Source organism: Pezoporus wallicus, unplaced genomic scaffold (genome assembly GCF_028554395.1).
Source record: "Pezoporus wallicus isolate ANWC-B61680 ecotype Strahan unplaced genomic scaffold, APGP_CSIRO_Pwel_v1 contig_865, whole genome shotgun sequence".
Lineage (NCBI taxonomy): Eukaryota > Metazoa > Chordata > Aves > Psittaciformes > Psittacidae > Pezoporus > Pezoporus wallicus.
Window position 1 is genome coordinate 825328 of NW_026636827.1, and position 20043 is coordinate 845370.

The window sequence follows — 20043 nt, forward strand, 5'->3', positions numbered from 1 at the left end:
TTTAGATCTGAAAATAATTAAAAGGGCAAATGTTTTGGGGTGTTTTTTTGCATCCCTTGAACACTGTCAGATAACAGTCCCATGATTTTTGCTCCTTGGTAGTTACACTGTCATCTAGATTCATTTCATACAGTCCTAGCAGGCACCTCAGACTGCATGGGCCTTCATGCCATGCTCTTCCTACTGTTGCACTGTTGATATGTTTTAAAAAAATTATCACTTTCATGAACAACTTCAGGAAAAAAAGTACCAATTCTGTTATTTCTCACAACCATGAAGGTGCCAGTTAAAGGATCATTTCTTGTAGAACAGTTGACTTCAGAAATGTAAATGTAGCCATTTTCCCCAATGCTAATATTAAGCAAAGTAAAGAAGTAATACCAAAACACATATAAGGTGTGATTACAGATTCACTTGGACTTCAGTAACTATTTAAATTGCACATTATATTGTCAGGGGCAACTTTATTGTATTAAATACACAATGCAGTAAAAACCAGCATTGGTAAATTTCATTCAGTTTGTCTTAAGTATGTCACAGCTCTTGTTCATTAACACTTCATTCGTATCTGTATTCACACAGATGGATTGTGTAGCAGAATGTAAAGAAGATAAGTTTCGATGCAAAAATAAGGCTTACTGTATACCAGTCAGATGGCTTTGTGATGGGATCCATGACTGTGTGGATGGCAGTGATGAAGAAAATTGTGACCAAGGCAAGAGATAACTTTTCTTTAAAGGGCTTACTTTATCATTTTTTTTATTAACACACATTGTAATTTAGTGGTGCCCTGGCCATTCTGAGTGATGAAATGAAAGCTCTGTGACCTCTTTTGACCTCATTCTTGTGATTTTGGGGGCCCCACAGCTGGATGAAGTACTCGAAGCGGGGTCTCAAGAGAGAAGAGTAGAGGGGAAGAATCACATCCCTCAACCTGCTGGTCATGCTTCTTTTGATGGAGCCCAGGACATGGTTGGCTTTCTGAGCTGCAAGTGAACATTGCTGGGTAATGTTGAGCTTATCAGCGAACACCCCCAAATCCTTCTCCTCAGGGTTGCTCTCAAGCCATTCTCTGCTCTTGTTGTAGTTGTGCTTGGGATTGCACCAACCCACATGCAGGACTTTGCACTTGGACTTCATGATATTTGCATGGGCCAACTTCTGAAGTCAAGGTTCCTCTGGATGGCATCCCTTCCATCCAGCATGTCAACCATTTGGTATCCTTGGCAAACTTGCTGAGGGTGCAGTCTTACCGTCCATGTCATTGACAAGGATGTTAAAAAGTGCTTGTCCAGTACCAATCCCTGAGGAGCAGTGCTTGTCACCAGTCTCTGCTTGGTCATCAAACTGTTGACTGCAGCTCTTTGAGTGCGACCATCCAGGCAATTGCTTATCCACCAAGTGGTTCTTCTTTGAAAATCAATGTGTCCCCAGTTTGGAGACAAGGATGTCATGAGGGATTGTGTCAGATGCTTTGCACAAGTCTAGGTAGGTGACATCACATGCTCTTCCAGTATTGTCCACCAGTACTGTAACCCTATCATAGAAGGGCACCAAATTTGCCAGGCACGGTTTTTCCATTGTGAAGCCATGTTAGTTGTTGCCAATCACCTTCTTATTTTCCATGTGCCTTAGCATAGTTTCTAGGAGGATATGCTCCATTATCTTGCTGAATGCTGAGATGAGGCTGACTGGCCTCCTTTTTTCCCTTGTTTCCCTTTTAAAATATGGGGATTATGTTTCCATTTTTCCAGTCAGTGGGAACTTCACTGGACTGCCACTTCTCAAATAGAATGGAAAGTGGCTTACCCACTTCTCCCAGTTGCCTCAGGACCCACAGATGCATCTGTTCAGGTCCCATGGTCTTCTGCACCTTCAGGTTCCTTAGATGTTCTCCCACTGAGGGCAGTTATTCATTCTCCTAGTCCCTGCCTCTGCCTTCTGTGACTGGGGCAGTATGGCTGGCGCACTTGCCAGTGAAGACCAAGGCAGAAAAAGAATGTGAAGTATCTCAGGTTCCTCCATTTCCCAGGTAACCAGGTTACCTATTTCCTTCTGGAGAAGGCCCACATTTTCCCTAGTTTTCCTTCTATCACTGAAATACCTATAGAAGCTTTTCTTGTTGCCCTTGATGTCCCCAGCCAGACTTAATTCTATGAGGGCTTTAGCTTTGCTGACCTGATCCCTGGCTGCTCGGCCAATTTCTCTGTATACCTCCCAGGCTGCCTTTTCTTGCTTCTGCCCTCTGTAGGCTTCCTTTTTGTGTTTGATTTTGTCCAGGAGCAACTTGTTCATTCATGCAGGCCTCCTGGCCTTTTTGCCTGACTGCTTCTTTGTTGGGGTGCATTGCTTCTGAGCTTGCAGGAGGTAATCCTTGAATATTAACCAGCTTTCTTGGGTTCCTTTTTCCTTCAGGGCTTTATCCCATGATACTCACCAGGCAGGTGCCTGAAAGTGCCAAAGTCTCCTCTTCCGAAATCCAGGGTAGTGGGCTTGCTCTTCATCCTCCTTGCTTCCCTATAATGTATCTTGAGCTCCACCATTTCATGGTCACTTCAGCCAAGGCTGCCCTTGAGTTCCTCATCTCTCACCAGCTCCTCCCTGTTGCTGAAAACAGTGTCTAGCATGGCACCTTTGCTTTTTGGCTCCTCTACCACTTGGAGAAGGATGGTGGTACCAACACATTCCAGGAATCTTCCGGCTTGTTTATGCCCTGCTGTGTTGTCCCCACAGCAGACATTATGGTGTTATTTTGTTTCTCTAGGGAGATGAAATTTTGCACCTAATAATAACCCATAAAACTGCGTTTTGAATTCTCACTCTCTTTACAGAGAACTAGGCACATAAGTTCATTCATAGGGCGTTAAGCACTATGCTTAATGCTTAAACCTTCATGCTTGTGATTAAGCTTCCAAATATGTGTTTGAGAAATACATCTACTCATCTAATTTTCATAGTTCGATAATTGTGACAAACAGAAATTCATAGATTTTTTTAAAAGCAAAATTTGACTCAGTGTTTTGTCAGCTTCTTAGTTTTCTCCAGATTTTTCATTTCCTTTTCTTTTTAAGTGAGTGAGTAGTTCTCTGTGTTAGTCATCTACAGTCACATGTGTGTAACTTCAAAAGCATTGCGCAGTACAATAACAAGTAAGAATAATAATCAGAGATGAAGCAGCAATTACCAAGAAAAAATATCCTTAGCTTATTTTGTTGTACGTTTGTTAAGCAACACTTACCACTAGGAAAAAAAGAAGTTATATGGGATGATTAATTTTGAAACAGATCAGAAAATGAAGAAAATAGGAAGAATATTCCAGATATGTTTAGATGCAAAGAGAAATCATGTTTTGAAGTGTTGAAGAATGAATTATTTTAAGAAGACTGAGATAAAGTTTTTTAAAAAGTTATACTAGAGTTTAAAACTGCTAAAATACATGGGCTGTATCTCTTTAAAAACCAATGTAGTGTAAGTAAATAGAAAAGTCCTCATTTTATCTGAAGCCTACATTATTCTTTGGCTAGCACAATGGAGTTTTTGTGAACTGCAAATTCCTCATAATGCAATAAGAAGCCTTTTGCATAGTTGGTTATTGCTGTAATACTTTGTATTTATGTCACAATTATGATTTCTGTTACAGAAATCTGTTTTCTAAAGGAATTGTGACAGGCAGAGCAATCACAAGAAACAAATGCCAGTTTATCTCACTGATAACTAATTTTTTCCTCTTTGGAAATACAGCAAACACAAATGGAGTTTCATTCTACAGCATTCTAAAACAATCTCCGTGATATTTCTCTGTAGCCCAATGTGCATATTTATAAACTTAGCTCTTTTCAATCTTATTACACAACTAGAATTATGGTTATATTGTCATTACACACACACACTTATTTATATTCATGTCTTTCATAATGAAGAACACTTGAATTCTATATATTTTTCTTGGATAATAATGAAGAATATTTCTGTTAATGTTCCTAAGTTATCTCTGCAATGGGAGTTATTTATATTTGGTAATATAGAGTCAGAGTTCCCAAAATTCTCTTACACAGTGGGTATTTCATGCAAATCAATATTCGGGGGGGGGGGGGGGGTGTGGAAATTAAAACATTCTGAATTCTGTATAGCAAAACAAGTGACTTTTTTTATTTTAATGGGGTGTGGAGAGAGCACTGAATAAATAAGTAAAAAGCCACTGGAGCCTGATGGAAAAAATGGGGGGGGGGGGGGGGGGGGGGGGGGGGGGGGGGGTTGTAGTGCACTGAGGTAAGCCACAGCTAGAGGTTTGGTGTTAACATATAAAATTTCATTGTTTCCTCCTCTGCAGGTACACAGCTTTATTTCTTTTACACTCCTCTCAGGAAACTGAGAATTCAATTACCATGAAAATATGTAATGCAGAAAATCTATTTCAAGAAGTTTCCATAACTTTGTTGATTGGTAATGGCAAAATTTAGTCATAATTTTGAAACAAAATGCCTTCTTACTGCTGCACATATTAAAACTGAATCCATCTTGAACGAATTTTTAAAGCTTGAGCACTCCAGCTTAAAATATTTTCTCTCACCCTCTGTTTCGTTTTGTTAGATGATTAAATCAATACTGAAGTTACACGGAAGAACTTATTCTTGCTGCCTTCTGTGTTAAGTAAATATCTTAATGAGAAATTTCAGAAGTTAATAAAAGGAAGAGACTGTTAGAGGTCACCTAGTCTTTATCTGCTCTGTGCCTGCATGGCTAGGTCTTCCCTAAATACAGAATTTATAGTTGATGGGGATGTTACAAGCCTGGCCAGCCCTATTGCTCCTCAGAAGGAAAAGATGCTACCCCATGTCTAAAGGACTGCAATCACTTTGTCTCTTCTGAGCACAATATGTTGCTTAGAGAGGTGGAGTTGGAAGATCAGACATTCATATAAAACAAACCTGGACTGAAGTGGCCTTTCACAAGATTAACCATATTTCTGTGTCCTGAGTTCAACTATAGCAGTCATTTTTCTCCTTCTTAGTAGCTGGTGCAGTGCTGTGTTTCTGACTTTCAACCTGGGAACAGCACTGGTAATACCGATAGTTGTTGCTTAGCAATGTTTACTCTGATCAAGGACTTTCTCAGTCTCATGCTCTGTCAGGGAGAAGGGGAAGTCATAAGGAAGCAGAGACAGGACACCTGACCCAAACTAGCCAAAGGGGTATTCCATACCACAGCATGTCATGCCCACTATATAAACTGGGGGCAGTTACCCAGAAGGGCTAGATTGCTGCTCAGGTCAGGCTGGGTATCGGTGAGCGGGTGGTGAGCGGTTGTATTCTCTTCCCTTGTTATTTCCCTTATCATTATTATTATTGATGGTAGCAGCAGTGGTTTGTGTTATACCTTAGTTACTGGACTGTTCTTACCTCAACCTGTGGGAGTTACATTCTTTCAGTTCTCCTTTCCATCCCTCCAGGAGCGGGGGGAGGAAGAAGTGGGGGGAGTGAGCGAGTGGCTGCATGGTTCTGAGTTACTGGCTGGTCTTAAACCATGACATTATGTATTCTGATTTGTACCACTTTTTAATAACACAAATTAATGGCCTTTTTGTGGTGGGTTTTTTTTGTTTTGTTTTGTTTTGTTTTTTTAAACTGAGTTTTGAGTGTCTGTCTCTGATAACTGCTTTTTGTAGTCAGGCCAAATAGGTAATTCCTAGCTGATAGTCATGAAAAGAAAGCGAAAGAAGTGTATGGTCAAGAAAGAGATTTTGAATTAAAACTTCTCTCTGCCTTTCAAACCTTTTCATTTGGTATTCATACATTTAGTTATGCTAAATGTGTGTCATTCTTTGCAGATAGTATATGATAAGTGATTGTACTGGTTTTATCAAGAACTAACATTCTTTTGTTTGTCTTTCATTTTTCTGGTTTGCTTTTTTGTTTGTTTGGTTTGTTGGTTGTTGTTTTTTTTCTGTTTTTTCATCCTCCCAGGGGGAAATATATGTAGAGCTGATGAATTTTTGTGCAACAATTCCCTCTGCAAACTACATTTTTGGGTTTGTGATGGCGAGGATGACTGTGGAGATAACTCTGATGAAGTTGCTGAAATGTGTGGTATGACATGTTTTTCAGTGTTTTTATGTGCTAAAGCAAGAACTGACATTCAATGTACATAACTGTATAAGGACATCAGTGTCTATGTTTATTTTATTTTAGAAGATTAGCTTGAAATGTGGGATATAGCTTTCTGTTGTTGCTGTTCAAGTAATTTCACAGAAGGTATTTCGTGAGAAATTAATCTTTTTGTAGAAGATGAGAAAAAGTTACTTCTACATTGAAATATTGATCATCATTAATCTTCCTACTTCCTTTATTTGTCATACTACTTATTTTCAAAAAGAAGTGTAATTAGGCTTATCACACAAAATAATTTCATTTCCTAAATGAAGAACTTATACTGTAAACATTGTTAAAGTGCTGTTACATTAGGTACTAGAAGTTAAAATCTAGTACCATTCATATGCCATGTATAACTGTGTTCCCTATCTGCATATTACTTTGATAAGGAGACATTATAGAAGTGTCAAGAATACTAGCTTTTTAATAGCTGATTCTTTTTTTTTTAATGTACAGTAAAGTTTCCATGCCCTCCAACAAGGCCGTACAGATGTAGAAACAACAGGGTTTGTCTACGACCTGAGCAGATTTGCAATGAGGTTGATGACTGTGGTGATAACTCGGATGAAGATCACTGTGGTAGGTGACATTACCTTTCAAGGCATTCAGATCAAAGAAAACAACTTGAAGGCAAACTGTGTTACAGAGATCTGCTTGTCCTTCAGTAAAGCTTAACTGGAGGTTAGTAGATCAGAATTTGAAATTGAAACAAATTAAGCTTGAAATAATTTTCAGTTCCTTAATGCTTTGTGGTCATTCCCATTTGTATCTGTCTAAAGTAATGTAAGATTTTTAAATACTGACTTTTTTTTCTCTCATTAATTTGCAATTATATAGATAAAATCACATATAAAGCAAGACCATGTAAAAAAGATGAGTTTGCTTGTAATGATAAGAAATGTATTCCAATGGAGTTACAGTGCGATTGGTTTGATGACTGTGGAGACGGTTCAGATGAGAAAGACTGCAAAATAAGTGAGTTTGACAAGATAAGTTTTTGTGATTGTAGCAGAAAAGAAATAATTAACTGATACTTTCATCCATGCAAAATTTACTCAACAACACGACAGTTAATTAGAGTTGAAGTTGTGGGGTTTTAGTTAAAGAAAGAGTTCATTCTATTTGATCTACCACAAGAGGAGGGCAAATTTTGTAGCAATTTAGGTTGTAGTTTTTAGAGTAGTTCTTGCATTTTTGAAATAGCTTAGCTGTAAGTTGATGGCATTTTATTTCGTATTAGAAACAAGATCAGTTTTAGTAGTGAATTCTTGACGAGAAATGAAGTATCTAAATTAAATTCAGTCAATTTATGTATATATGTAGGCATATACTGTAATATCATAGGTTTATGTAAAATTTACCTGATACTCTTTTAACAGATAAAGTTGTTATTTGTTGTTGTTATCTTAGGTCTTATTTTTACCAGTTTATATCTGTAGCAGTTTTTTAGACATTTTGTTTATGCTTAGGTGTTGCCGAATATACATGTGAAGATGATGTGAATCCTTGTGGAGATGATGCATACTGTAATCAAACGAAAACATCCCTTCTGTGTCAGTGTAAACCTGGATTTCAGAGAAACAAGAGGAACAGACAGTGTGAAGGTACAGGTCTTTTCCTTCATCTGCTGCTGCACAGTATTAAACATCATCTGCATTGTCAATTTTCTATGCTGGAGAAAGGGATACATATCACATAGTTTTTCTGTATAGAGTCAAAACTCATAGCTATGGGATTAAGAAATCCTATTGAGAAAAGAAACAGAAAGGATTTACAGGATGTAGATTTCTGCATTTTATCATGAAAGGTTATCAAATATTAAGATTGGTTGGGAATGTCTAAAGGTGTTTGGTAGGCTGTAAAGTGATTTTATGATTTAAGGTGTAAATGGGTGGTTTAAGGCCTAGTGAATTATTTAACTGAGAATTTGGGATGTTTAAATTGGTATATGAGAATATTTTGAGATGTTTAAAATAATGAAGATGCATAAACGAAAACTGAAATAAAAATAAGCATATTGAAAGTAAAATTCCTTAAAAAATGTAGTCTTAATATATATGATGGCACACTGGTCAGAAAAAAGAGGCACAGTTGTTATAATGAAAGAGCTTGTCAGAAAGGTAAGATAAATCTACTCTCCCAAAGAATGGGTTGTGAATTTATTTTCTTTACTGGTGAGCAGTAATTTACAAAAAAGGTGGAGATCACTTTAGTGGGACTATCAAAGGGAATGTATACTTGCAGATAAAAATTTCCATCTTTGGCTCTTAAGAAAAAGGTATACACAGGAGCTTTTTCCAGTAAGGGATAATCACGTAGCTTTGACAGTACCAGAGTTAGGTATGTTGGAGATAATTGTAGCAGATATTTTCATCCTCAAAGTTGATTTCAAGGGCTGATGATAATAGGTTGATGTAGGAAGGATAGAGAAATAATATAAAAAATCCGTGAGATACTTCGATTGCAGTGGAAATAACAGTGATAACTGCAGAAGGCTTCTTTATACTGTTGCAAGATAACACCAATGCTTATGCGATTCCTTTTGTTCATCTGCTTTGTTCCATGATTTTTCTGAACATGTTAAATAATAGTTTATTAAACTATAGGTGTACAAATTACAATTCTTTTCCTCATAGATATCAATGAGTGTATGGTATTTGGTGCCTGCTCCCAACACTGCAATAATATTAAGGGGTCATACAAATGTGCATGTGAGAAAAATTATAAGGAGAGGAATAACAGTTGCATAGCAAAAGGTAAGGCTATAAAAATCAAAATGGAGAGATAATACTAAATAATTTGCTATGAACATGGTTGGTAACATGTGTTGTATATACAGTCTATTTTTATATAAATATTTATTGAATAGTGCACAGAAATAATTCCCAAAACCACTCAGGTTTACCTTTCATTTCAGTAAGCAGTAAATTCTTAGCACTTCCGTGTAAATGAGCATATCTAATATGAAAGCCCATTTCCAACTCCATCTCTACTACATCTCTATTTACAAAAAGATAAATTACAGATAAGAAAAACAGAGATTTTATATGGGCAAGCATGTAAACATTTTGGTGAATTTTCAGGAGCTTGAGAAGAAGAATTAACTCTTTCATAGAAATATGTTTTAGGACTTTAGAAATAAGTAGTATTTAGAGTTAATATATTTTGCTTTGTCTTGTTGAGAAATCATATAGAAGTCATTTAAGTAAAGTCTTTCTAAGTACAGTCACCTAAGATTATACTCCTCATATAAATCAGCTGCCTAGATTATGCTCTAGTGAAAGTAAAGCAGTACACACACATAGAGGTTACTTCTGCCTTTCATAAGACAGAGGTATTGCACAAAGTAGAGGTATTAAGACTGGTATTAAGAGGTATTAGAGGTATTAAGACTGGGTATTAGGTAACTTGGTAATTATAATGAAACAAGCAATAATCCAGCTGCCTGAGTAAAGTTAAAGTAATCTTTATGGATCTTTATCTGAATGACTATAAATATGATCATAATGTCTCACCTGCAATTGAGTGAGATTTTGGTGTGAATTTGACTTATGCCTACACTTGGAGTCTTCAGTGCAGAACGAGTGTTGACGTTAGAAGGTGTGGCTCCTCATATGTCTCTGTGCATAACTGGTGCACAGCTATGAGCAGTACAGGGTCTGAACCTTATGGTCAGTAAGCACATATTGTGGGCATGCATCCTAGAACCATAATAGACTGTATGATGTTAAATCCAGTTCTTCCTTCTTTGTAGCACACCAGTCAGTAATGTAGGTATGGCCATGCTAGGTAGTTAGATGGTGACAGGTTTCTAACATGCATTGGCACATTCTCTTGAATCAAACTTACCATGGGAAGATTATATCAGTGAATCATTAGTAATTTCTTCTATATAATGTGGACTTTACCAGGATTTAGCATCATTGTGTATTGCAGCAAAAGCAGTCAGATTATGACATGGAAACAAACAAGCTTTGTAGATAGTGGCTTGTTATTATAGAAATACAGACATAATTCCGAGGGGTTATAATTTAAATATCTGGGAATTATTACCCCAGCTGAATTTTTCACAGCTTCATTACCACTGTAATACAGTTACTGTTTCCTTCTTCCCCTTGTTGGTACTTGCTTTAATGAACTCCTCTCTTTTTCTTGTATTTAGCAGGAGTGAGGGAACAAATTATTTTTGATATTTCATACTCCTAAGGAGGAAATGTGTTGGACAGACATTCTTATAAGTTGATTATCTATAGATAAATGTGATATAAATGGGAAAATTACAAAATTGCAAGTACAATTTAATGGTTACATCAGATTTGAAACTTTCTCAAAACTTAGTGGTTACTGGAGAGCATTTTTTAATGAATAACATACTTTACAACATCTGAATCAAGGCGGTAGCTAGGTATCCACTAGTACCACCCATTCACAGGTATGCATAAATGTTTACAATCTGCAATATAAGGAAATATAAGACACAACTGCGTATGTTCTGTAGCAACTTTCATCCAGTTTGCTCGTATTGCAGTCAATTTCAGAATTTCACTGCCTTCATTAAATGCAGGATCATTCAAATTCTAATTTCCAATTAAGCAATTTCAAATAATGCTCATTGGCAACTTTGTGTTCCCTTAATAGATATGTATTTTGGACCCTCAAGACACAACATGCATATAAAAATATATAGCGATTCATATTGGGCTTAATGCATAATATCCCCAATTTTTATATACTGCTTAAGCTGGTCAAATTATTATATATTCCTTAAAACATAGTCTTAAGTGTCACAGTGTGAACTTAGAGAGCACTGAAGTAATACACATAGTATGAAGAGTTGTATTTATCATCCAGAGTGTGAGTGGTTTTGCTGTCTTCAACAATCAGAAAATAATTTCAACATAAGAAATTATAACAGAAATTATATAAGATAAACACCAAAAAGCTACTGGAGTGAAAACTACTGATTTTGCATTGCTTGATAGTTACGTTATTTTTGTTTCATTACAATAATCCCTAGGCTCTGAAGATCAAGTTCTCTATGTTGCTAATGACACTGACATCGTGGGTTTTGCATATCCATTCAACTACAGTGATGTTCGTCAGCAAATATTGCATATTGAACATAATTCAAGGATAACTGGAATAGATGCATATTTTCAAGGGGACATGATTGTTTGGAGTACTCAGTTTAATCCAGGAGGGATTTTCTACAGAAAACTTCAAGACCAGGAGAGAAGGCAAAGTAACAGCGGCTTGATAGTAAGTGATCAAAATCAAAGATTACGTAATACAAATCTATTACATTTTCCTTTTCTAATTGTCTATAATATGTGCTCATTAAAATGTCTACCTGAAAACAATTTTATTCAAATAGTGTATATGTCTTCTAAGGCATTTCCATTCAAGACTGACAGACTTGGATCTCTAAGAGAACACAACTGTAGTATTTAAAAAAGCTTTCTACAGAGAAATAACTAGTATGTGAGAAGCTTGGAAAGGTTATACCATCAAGAGATGATATTATAGATGTATGTAAGCAACACATGGTTTAAAGAAAGGCATGAGTTGCAAAATGCTTGGAAGACAGAAAATGTAGATAGGCCAAAGGCAAGCTTGGTTTCTATAGTGACCATATAAACAATAATATTAACAAAGATCTGTCAAACATATAAAAATTATAACAACATGTATTTATTCGTTTATATGTTGAACTGTATAGTATCTTTTTTCAATAAACATTGATGTAATTTTGCACTTTACAACAGAAATTAGGGGTTTTATAACCTAGGGTATTTTCAAGTGGTCTTTACTTGAAAATAGATGCAGGCTGATAGTCATTTTGTCTAATATATTTCTACAAAATTCTCAAGGAAGTGTTACTGTGTGTAGTGAAGATAATAATGTGATCAATCTTTAAATTCATGTTTCTATAATGCTGTAAATTCAGGGTTTTTTTTTTACTTAGATGTGGTGGCATAGGAGAGTTTTAGTTTTTTCTTGGCCAGTAATAAATCAGGTTAGAAATATCACCTTTCTGCTGTTTCCTTAAATTAAGGAGAGGTAGCAGTGAGGTAGCAGTGATGACCTTACATCACATGAATACTTTTATATACCCAGCAGAATAAACAGCAGTAGCAACAGTAGACTAAGCTTCCATCTATCATTCAACTCTTACACACCTGAAACCACTTCTAAGTACTTTTCATCCAGAGGTATTTCCTTTGCAAACAGCTGACATTCCTGACCTTCAATGCCAGCACGGCAAAAAAAACTGAGAATGTAGACAGCAATGGACTGAGGATACCTTGTGTCTGTGATGGCATATGTATGGGAAGACAGGTTAAAAAACAACACTTCTGCCTGCCTAGCACAAGATGGTCCAGGTTTTATTGGTAGAAAGTATATGGAAGTAAATCTAAAGTAGAAAGTGGGGCACTGGACTGGGTTGCCTGAGGAAGTTGTGAATGCTCCATCCCTGGTGGTGTTCAAGGCCGGGTCGGACAGAGCCTTGAGTGACGTGGTTTGGTGTGGTGTCCCTGTCCATGGCAGGAGGGTTGGAACTTGATGATCTTAAGGTCCTTTCCAACCCTAACTAGGTCAGGTATGTCGTTTGAGTTTTGGGGAAGGATTCTTTAGTATGTATTGAAGTTTACTGTGACTTTTCTCACTGAAATGTACCTGTGCTTAGGAAATCCTGATAGACACATCTCTGTCAAGTTCATTATTAGAAAGCAATGAACTTGTAAAGTCTTGTGAAATTAAAGTGGGGGGGGGGATTGTTATTTATTTCTTTTCTTTTTGGTTAATATGCAGATGCCTTCTGCAAGGATAAGGATGTGACAATGTCTCCCTGTTTAAAATAATAAAATGTTGTTTGAATTCCTGTTATTTTTCTGAAGTACTGAAATACTTTCTGCTTTTTATATCCCTGTTTCAGTATTATGCAAGAATAGTCACTTCCTCTTAATTCAAAATTATTGGAAAAAATATGATTTTCATTATAAACTATTTTTCCTTTGTCAGTGCAGGTAGTTGCTCATGAAGATTCTTGATCCAAGCCATGCAAACCTTTTTTACAAATCTGTGTGTGGAAAATGCATAGCCTGTATCTGAATATGTCTTTGATAGATTTCATTTATATTTGTGAAGTATTTATTTCTCATTGTGTTAAACTATTCAGGATATTTTCTCAGCGTTCTCTAATTCATACTCAAATATTATTACCTTATATATATAACCGATCAGTGGGTTAATTGGTTTTATAGTGTTGCTTTAATACAGTCACTTAGATTTGGTTTTGAAAAGCTTGAGAATTCCTTACTTTTAACCCAAGTTTTTTAATGGATAACTTTTCAAAGATTACATTATAACTTTTATATCTACACTTTGATATGTAAATCAGGACAGCAAACTTGAGCAAAGTCACCTGCATTCTCAGGTAATTACATTAATGCAAAAATCCATCTCAACTGAAATTGCTCCATGGAATTAGCATATCAAGAGCCTTCCTCAAAGAATAGCTTTAAGTATCTCTTGTATTTTTCTGCAAAAAAGGGTTTAAGCTTCGTACAAATTAGAAGTATTAAAGGAAATAGTAAATATAAACTCTTCAGAGTTTATTGACAGAGGCAGAAGAGGAATGCATTCTAATTGAGTTAAGACGGTATAAATGAATTGCTGATAACTAGTGAAGCTGTTTACTGGAATAATCCTTGGAAGAGATATATAAGTTACCTGACGTGAATATTCAAAACAGAGTGCCTTGCCATTTGAACTCAAGTGCTGTTTTTCGTGGAAAAGGACATAAAGCTGAGCTTTAAAATAATTGTACCATATAGTAGGAAGAAAAACGTAGGTTTGTAATGTATCCAGTCAATGTGTTAGCAGCTTCCTTCAGTCCCAGTGTTTGGAGAGCTTAACAAGGACCCTTAACCACTCCTTTGATATATTCACATGCATATTCACATTTGTCCCAGGGCTCAGTGAAATTCAGTGCATCTCTGTGAATGGAAACAATTTCTAGACTGCTTTCTCTAAATATCACTAATTTGTGGTTTTATCTTAAAGCTATAGCTCCATATGGATTAATTTTATGTACTTAGGAAACCATCTCTTTCTAGAATCAGCTGGTTGGGATTTTAAAATGATCCTACTAATGTAATAAAAATGATGGTTTGATGAACCATTGCATCTATTGGGCTGCTCATCTCTTGAGGAAAATTTTCTCTTTCAGCAAGTAAAAGCCTCTAAGTTTTCCAGTATTATTGTTTCTGTTTTTTTTTTTTTCTATCGTTCTAATAATATGTCATTAGATAATGCATTTTTTTTAATGAGGCTATTTTAAGCAACAAAAAATCATTAGTTTCCTTTTCCAGAGCAATGCCATACCAAAAATGTCAATAATGTAAATAGACAAAATATTGCTTAACACCTGCTTATGGTATAAATTACATTTGTAATTTAGTCTTACTGTGTTAAAATGCTAAGCATCAAGATGATGGGTTCCTGCTGCATGTGTGACATATTTTCTTCATTCAAAGTCAGCTTTCGGGGTGGAAAATACTTCTGTAATCTACTGTTACATCTGCATGGTTCTCAATTTCAAGCCTTTTTTTTTCTTTTTTTTACTTTCCTCTTTTGTTTCATTATAATAATCCTTTTTTCTTTTTCTTTTTTTCCTTTTTTTTTCTAAATTCCTTATCTTTAAAACAGGTTTTACAATAGGTAGCAATTCTGATCAAAAGTCATCAGGCTGACACAGTTTTTAGTTAGACTATAATATACCATACTGTAAAAGGCAATTAGGCTTCAAACCCTTATTTTTCTAATAAGTTATAGTGCATTTTATTCAGCATCAAAGTGGGCTAAAATAACTGTAGAAAATAATAATGTGATTTTGTTCATGTATTTTCATCCGTGTTCTATATACAAATTCATTCTTCAAAATTAGCATAATCCAAATAAGCCATTAGGTAAAAGCTCATTTACAGTAAGTAATTTTCCTAGACAGTATGAGAAGATGCATAACACATCAGAAATATGATGTAGCTAGGATGAAATTTAATGAACACAACTGAGAATTACACAGCCATAGCATCAGCTAGTGGTTTTTATTCTCTTTTTTTGTGTCTTACACCAGATGGCTCCTTTACCGTTCTGGTTATATCCTTGCTCATTTGATCTTTAATATGCACTGCAGTATTACTGGAATTTCACTTCTGTATTGTTGAGAAGAATGAAAAAGGGTCAGTGTTAATAAGCAACTCAAGCTTGTTCTGGAATCTTTTTAGGACATTCCTTTTTCTTATTTGCTTGTAGACCAGTTTTTGGGGAACTGTCTCTCACTGTACGGTAACTCCCATCATGTCCTTACCTGATACCAGAAAATGTAGTTGTACTGTCAACAGTGGTTCTTTAACAGTCCACAGAAGGACAAGGGACTGTGCTATCCGTGATAGCTGCTTTCCTTTTAGAGTAACGTTTGGTTCCTCCTTGTAGGCCAGTGTCATTAACCTTTTTAGTCTCCAGGTATGAGAGGCTTCTTGACCCAAGTGCCTGAATATTACCCAGAATTAAAAGGAGTTTGGATTAAAAATACAATTGTGCTTATCTGCAAATACCTACATTTTTCGATATCTTGTCCTTTACATGAATGTTGCTTGGATAATGTAAAAAAAAAAAAAATGTTTGTGGTATCTCTGAAACCATATGCTACAAATATCATAACAAAGAATTATTTTGATTAAAAAGTGACTATGACCCTGTTTATAAAAAAATACTGTTTTGTAAATGCAGTGATTGCTTTTGGTTCTTTAATACTCATCTAAACAGAAAGTCAGGGTTCTGTACGTCTTTAGAGTGTGCATTCTGTGACATTTTTGCAGAATAAAGGTTTATGAACAATGGAGTATCTAAATTCACCTTTGCAGTTCTTTTATTTCACCTAGAGAATGAACTTTTACATTATGATTAAAATAATGTACAAATATCTTGCAGTATTAGAGAACTCTGGCACCTGAGGAAAACAAGTTATTTAGGATTTCTTCCCTGATTTTTAGTAACATAACTTAGTAGCATTCCATTACTGCATTTGCCAAGTAATAGGCATTTTTGCTCATAATTTAACTTGATGTCATTCTAGTTAAACAGGCAAACAATTGCATATGTATTTAGTTCATGCGGGTCTTGAATTTTTTGTTATTCTGCATTCTTGTTAGAAATAGTTAGGTAGTCCTGTTTTACAGATTTTACTCCTCTGCAGGAATTTGACCAGACTTGAGAAACTATTTATATATATTTCCTATTTGCAATATCAACTTCTATCTATAGGAACATTTTTGGGGGATAAAGACAGAGATACCACAGTTTATAATTTTGAAGTTACAATCAGTCAAGCCTCTTTTACATGTGAAGCTGAATATTGCACTAACTAGTTTCAATCAGTGGTGGAACATAGGAACAGTTAGCAGCAAGGAAGAGAAACAAGTAAAAAGATCCTTATAACTGCATACTAGTATTGGTCAGAATACAGGGGTACTTCACTGTGGTTTTCTAAATGCAGTGGGTTTATTTATCCTTGGCACACTTGTGAGCAGCTGTACCTCAGGATGGTCTCAAGCACCATTTTTACTTAAGGCTTTGGGATGGGACATTATAGCATAGTTCTGCTTGGAGTATAATAGCTGTAGAACCTCAATTCTTGATTTTCCTTTACTTTTGAGCTACAGTGTGTAAAATTTATTTGGCTTCATTATCTGTAGTTCAAATAGTTCATGCCTAAGTGCCTTTTTCTTAATGTAGGTAGCCTTAGACTCAAGGCAGCTGTTTTAAAACAGTAACTTGTTTTTCTGCATTGAATAGAACTGTCAGCAGATCACTTAGAGCTTATCTCCTACAGATAGAATTTACGTATTTCCAATACAGCATTTTAAGATATTTCACCACATTAAAGGTAAAAGTTACTTAACTGTAAAAAGTTACATAAATGTGTAACTTTGCAGCTGCTATGAAAGATCATTTCCATAAATCTAACTTAAACATCTCCTCCTTTTAGTGTCCAGAATTCAAAAGACCCAGGGGTATTGCTGTTGACTGGATTGCTGGAAATATTTACTGGACTGATCATTCCAGAATGCATTGGTTCAGCTATTATACAACTCATTGGACTAGTCTGAGATACTCCATCAACGTAGGTCAATTGAATGGGCCAAACTGTACAAGACTCCTTACAAGCATGGCAGGAGAACCATATGCAATTGCTGTAAATCCTAAAAAGGGGTATGTATGTGTCAACATTACTTTCTTTTGGCAATTCAAACAAAACTGCAGAGTAAGACAAATAAAATTATGTCTACAAATGTCTAAACTTTTTCAAGTCATTTACTCAACTTTTCTGCTCAATTTACCTGATGTAAATCAGGATCAGTTCTCTGCCATCTTTCAGGTAGTTTTAAAGGCTCATATTAATTTAGTATCAGTGAAGTGTTTTGAGGTTCTCCATAAGCATCCTGCTTATTTTTCATGTTTAATACTTTCAGGATGATGTACTGGACAGTTATTGGAGATCGCTCTCACATAGAGGAATCATCTATGGATGGTACTCTGAGAAGGATATTGGTTCAAAAGAATTTGCAAAGACCTACAGGTATACAGGTTATCCATTTTTCCAAATTACGTGGCACTTCCTAACATGTAGATTTGTTGGCTGAATTCCAGTGTCTTTGTAAAAAAGAAAAAAAAAAAAAACAACCCAAAACTTTTAAAAATATGTATTCTGGTTATTCATAGGCAGTTACTAATCAAATTCTTACCTCTGTTTTCAAATGATACACCTCAATATGACTTGAACTTTCATACAAAGTTTAATGTGATGATTTTACAAAGTGAAACCAAAGGACTACATATAATCAGTTAAAATATGATTTCTTCAATAACACTGAACAAGCGAAATCAATTAAAGGAACACCAGTTAGTGGTGAGGCACGTTTTTTAAGAAAGTATTTGAAATCTCACAGCCTATTCTAGTTACTTTCCTGAATACACTGCAAAATGGTATAAAACAAGGTTTAGGTGTTCACAGAAGCAACAACTCAGTTATCTCCGTGTTGTACCAAATTATTTTGAAGCTTGACAATGCATGTTGAGATCTCGTGAATTAAGACTTCATTGGCAGGATAAAAGTAATTTATACGACAAAGGAAATGATAAATCCAGAACAAAATACCTCTCTTTTAAATAGCAGCATCCTGCCTTGAAACTGTGACTGATTTGGTCCTGACCTGTTTTCTCATGCAGTATTTGATGTCTCTTCAGGCTTACAATGATAATGTGTTACTGCATTGCAAATTAGAGGTTTTCCAACTTCAGTACGCATATGTTTTGAAACATAGGCTTCTTTCAGGAGGATGCTGTATGAATATCTCAGTGTCTCAGAAACTGCCACTGTCACAGCAACAAGTAATAATATTTTAACATTGGTCAAGCTCCATGGTAAGGTGGGCTTAAGGTGTTGTGTATGTAAATTTATCCTCATCCCTTAAAGGGGATTATTGACAGGATTAGATTGAAATATAGGAATTTAAGGAATTACATATGTGATAAGAAAAGCTTTGAGGATAAAAAACTTATGCTCCTTAGGTAAGTAAGTAGCACAACAGTAATAATAATAAAAAAAATATGTAATAGTAAATTTAGACACTTCTGATTATTCAAATAGAAAGGCAACAGAAATTTATGTTGATCAGAGTTATTACATATTTTTTGCTGAAGTTTTTATATAAAACATTCTGAACATATCAGATCATGAGATTTGGTTCTAATTGGTGGGATTGTTGTTTTTGTTTCTTAGTTTAGTTTATTGCAAGGTTATGTCCTACAGAGCCAGCCATCACTTTTCGTGAACACAAAAAGGCATTTGAACATTTGCCCCCCACCTTTCTTGTTTTTTAGGGTTTTTTTTTGGCTATCAATGTTGAATTAGTGAATTTACTAAATTTTGTAGGTAATCAACCTTACCTGAAAATGCAAGTATTTACTTCTTACCTTACCAGAAGCAGAAATGCAAAACTTTTCTTCAAAGAATTTTCTTTCATATATTTTACATAGCAAAATTTCGTTTAAACATTTAACCAGACCTCTACCTCCTTGCAAGGATGAACAAAATGAAGATAAAGAAAATTAGCAGAGTTACCAAAAGTGAGCAGTCTTTGCAAAGAGGGAATTTCAGAAACACCTCGCCACAGTATTGCATTTTCCTAACCCTTCTGCCTGAAAACACAATTGTGGCATAATTCTGTGGTTTTCTTCTGTTTCTTTGTGGTAGAAAGCAGACATTTATGGAGTTTTTGTTTTTTTTTTTCTTGTATTTCACACAGGTCAGTGGTCTTTGTAAACTGAATGCAGTGAAAGAGCCAAAGCCTTTAATATTTCCTCCCAGATGAGACTTTATTACTGTTGTTTAGATGAAGTTTAAGATTTTACTAAATGCTGTGTCCCACTGCTCTTAAATGTACTACTAAATATGTCTTTCCTATTTCAAGTAAGAGAGTGTGAGAGTTTGAGCATTTGGGCTTGATTTCACAGGATTTACATTATAACAGCTATCATAGGACTGCTATACATAAAAAACAAAATATAGATACTTTTTACATTATGTTATCTCTGACACTGTGAAAGATGCATTGAGAATGTTACTTATTTGCTATTTGAGATTTAAATATTCTTATTGAAAGGAAAAGAATAATTCAAAGCTGGAGCATAGGGACTGCTTCTAAAATACTTTCCTTTATCGGTACCATGTATCACACAGAGTTGACACCTTGTGTTTATCTTTTACCAGAAATTATTCTTATGTACGCCTGAATACCAGTGTTTCTTTTAAAGAGGGTGTTTTTTT

General features: G+C 35.4%; 1 protein-coding gene across 1 annotated transcript in view; it reads left to right on the forward strand.

The window, feature by feature from the left end:
- Positions 1 to 20043, forward strand: part of LRP1B (LDL receptor related protein 1B) — a 781126-nt gene that overhangs the window by 712852 nt on the left and 48231 nt on the right. The window contains exons 70-78 of the mRNA XM_057401813.1: positions 583 to 715; positions 5964 to 6086; positions 6606 to 6728; positions 6987 to 7124; positions 7619 to 7753; positions 8786 to 8905; positions 11167 to 11408; positions 17203 to 17426; positions 17687 to 17793. Of these exons, the coding sequence (XP_057257796.1) occupies positions 583 to 715; positions 5964 to 6086; positions 6606 to 6728; positions 6987 to 7124; positions 7619 to 7753; positions 8786 to 8905; positions 11167 to 11408; positions 17203 to 17426; positions 17687 to 17793 (1345 nt within the window). The remainder of the gene's footprint in view (positions 1 to 582; positions 716 to 5963; positions 6087 to 6605; positions 6729 to 6986; positions 7125 to 7618; positions 7754 to 8785; positions 8906 to 11166; positions 11409 to 17202; positions 17427 to 17686; positions 17794 to 20043) is intronic.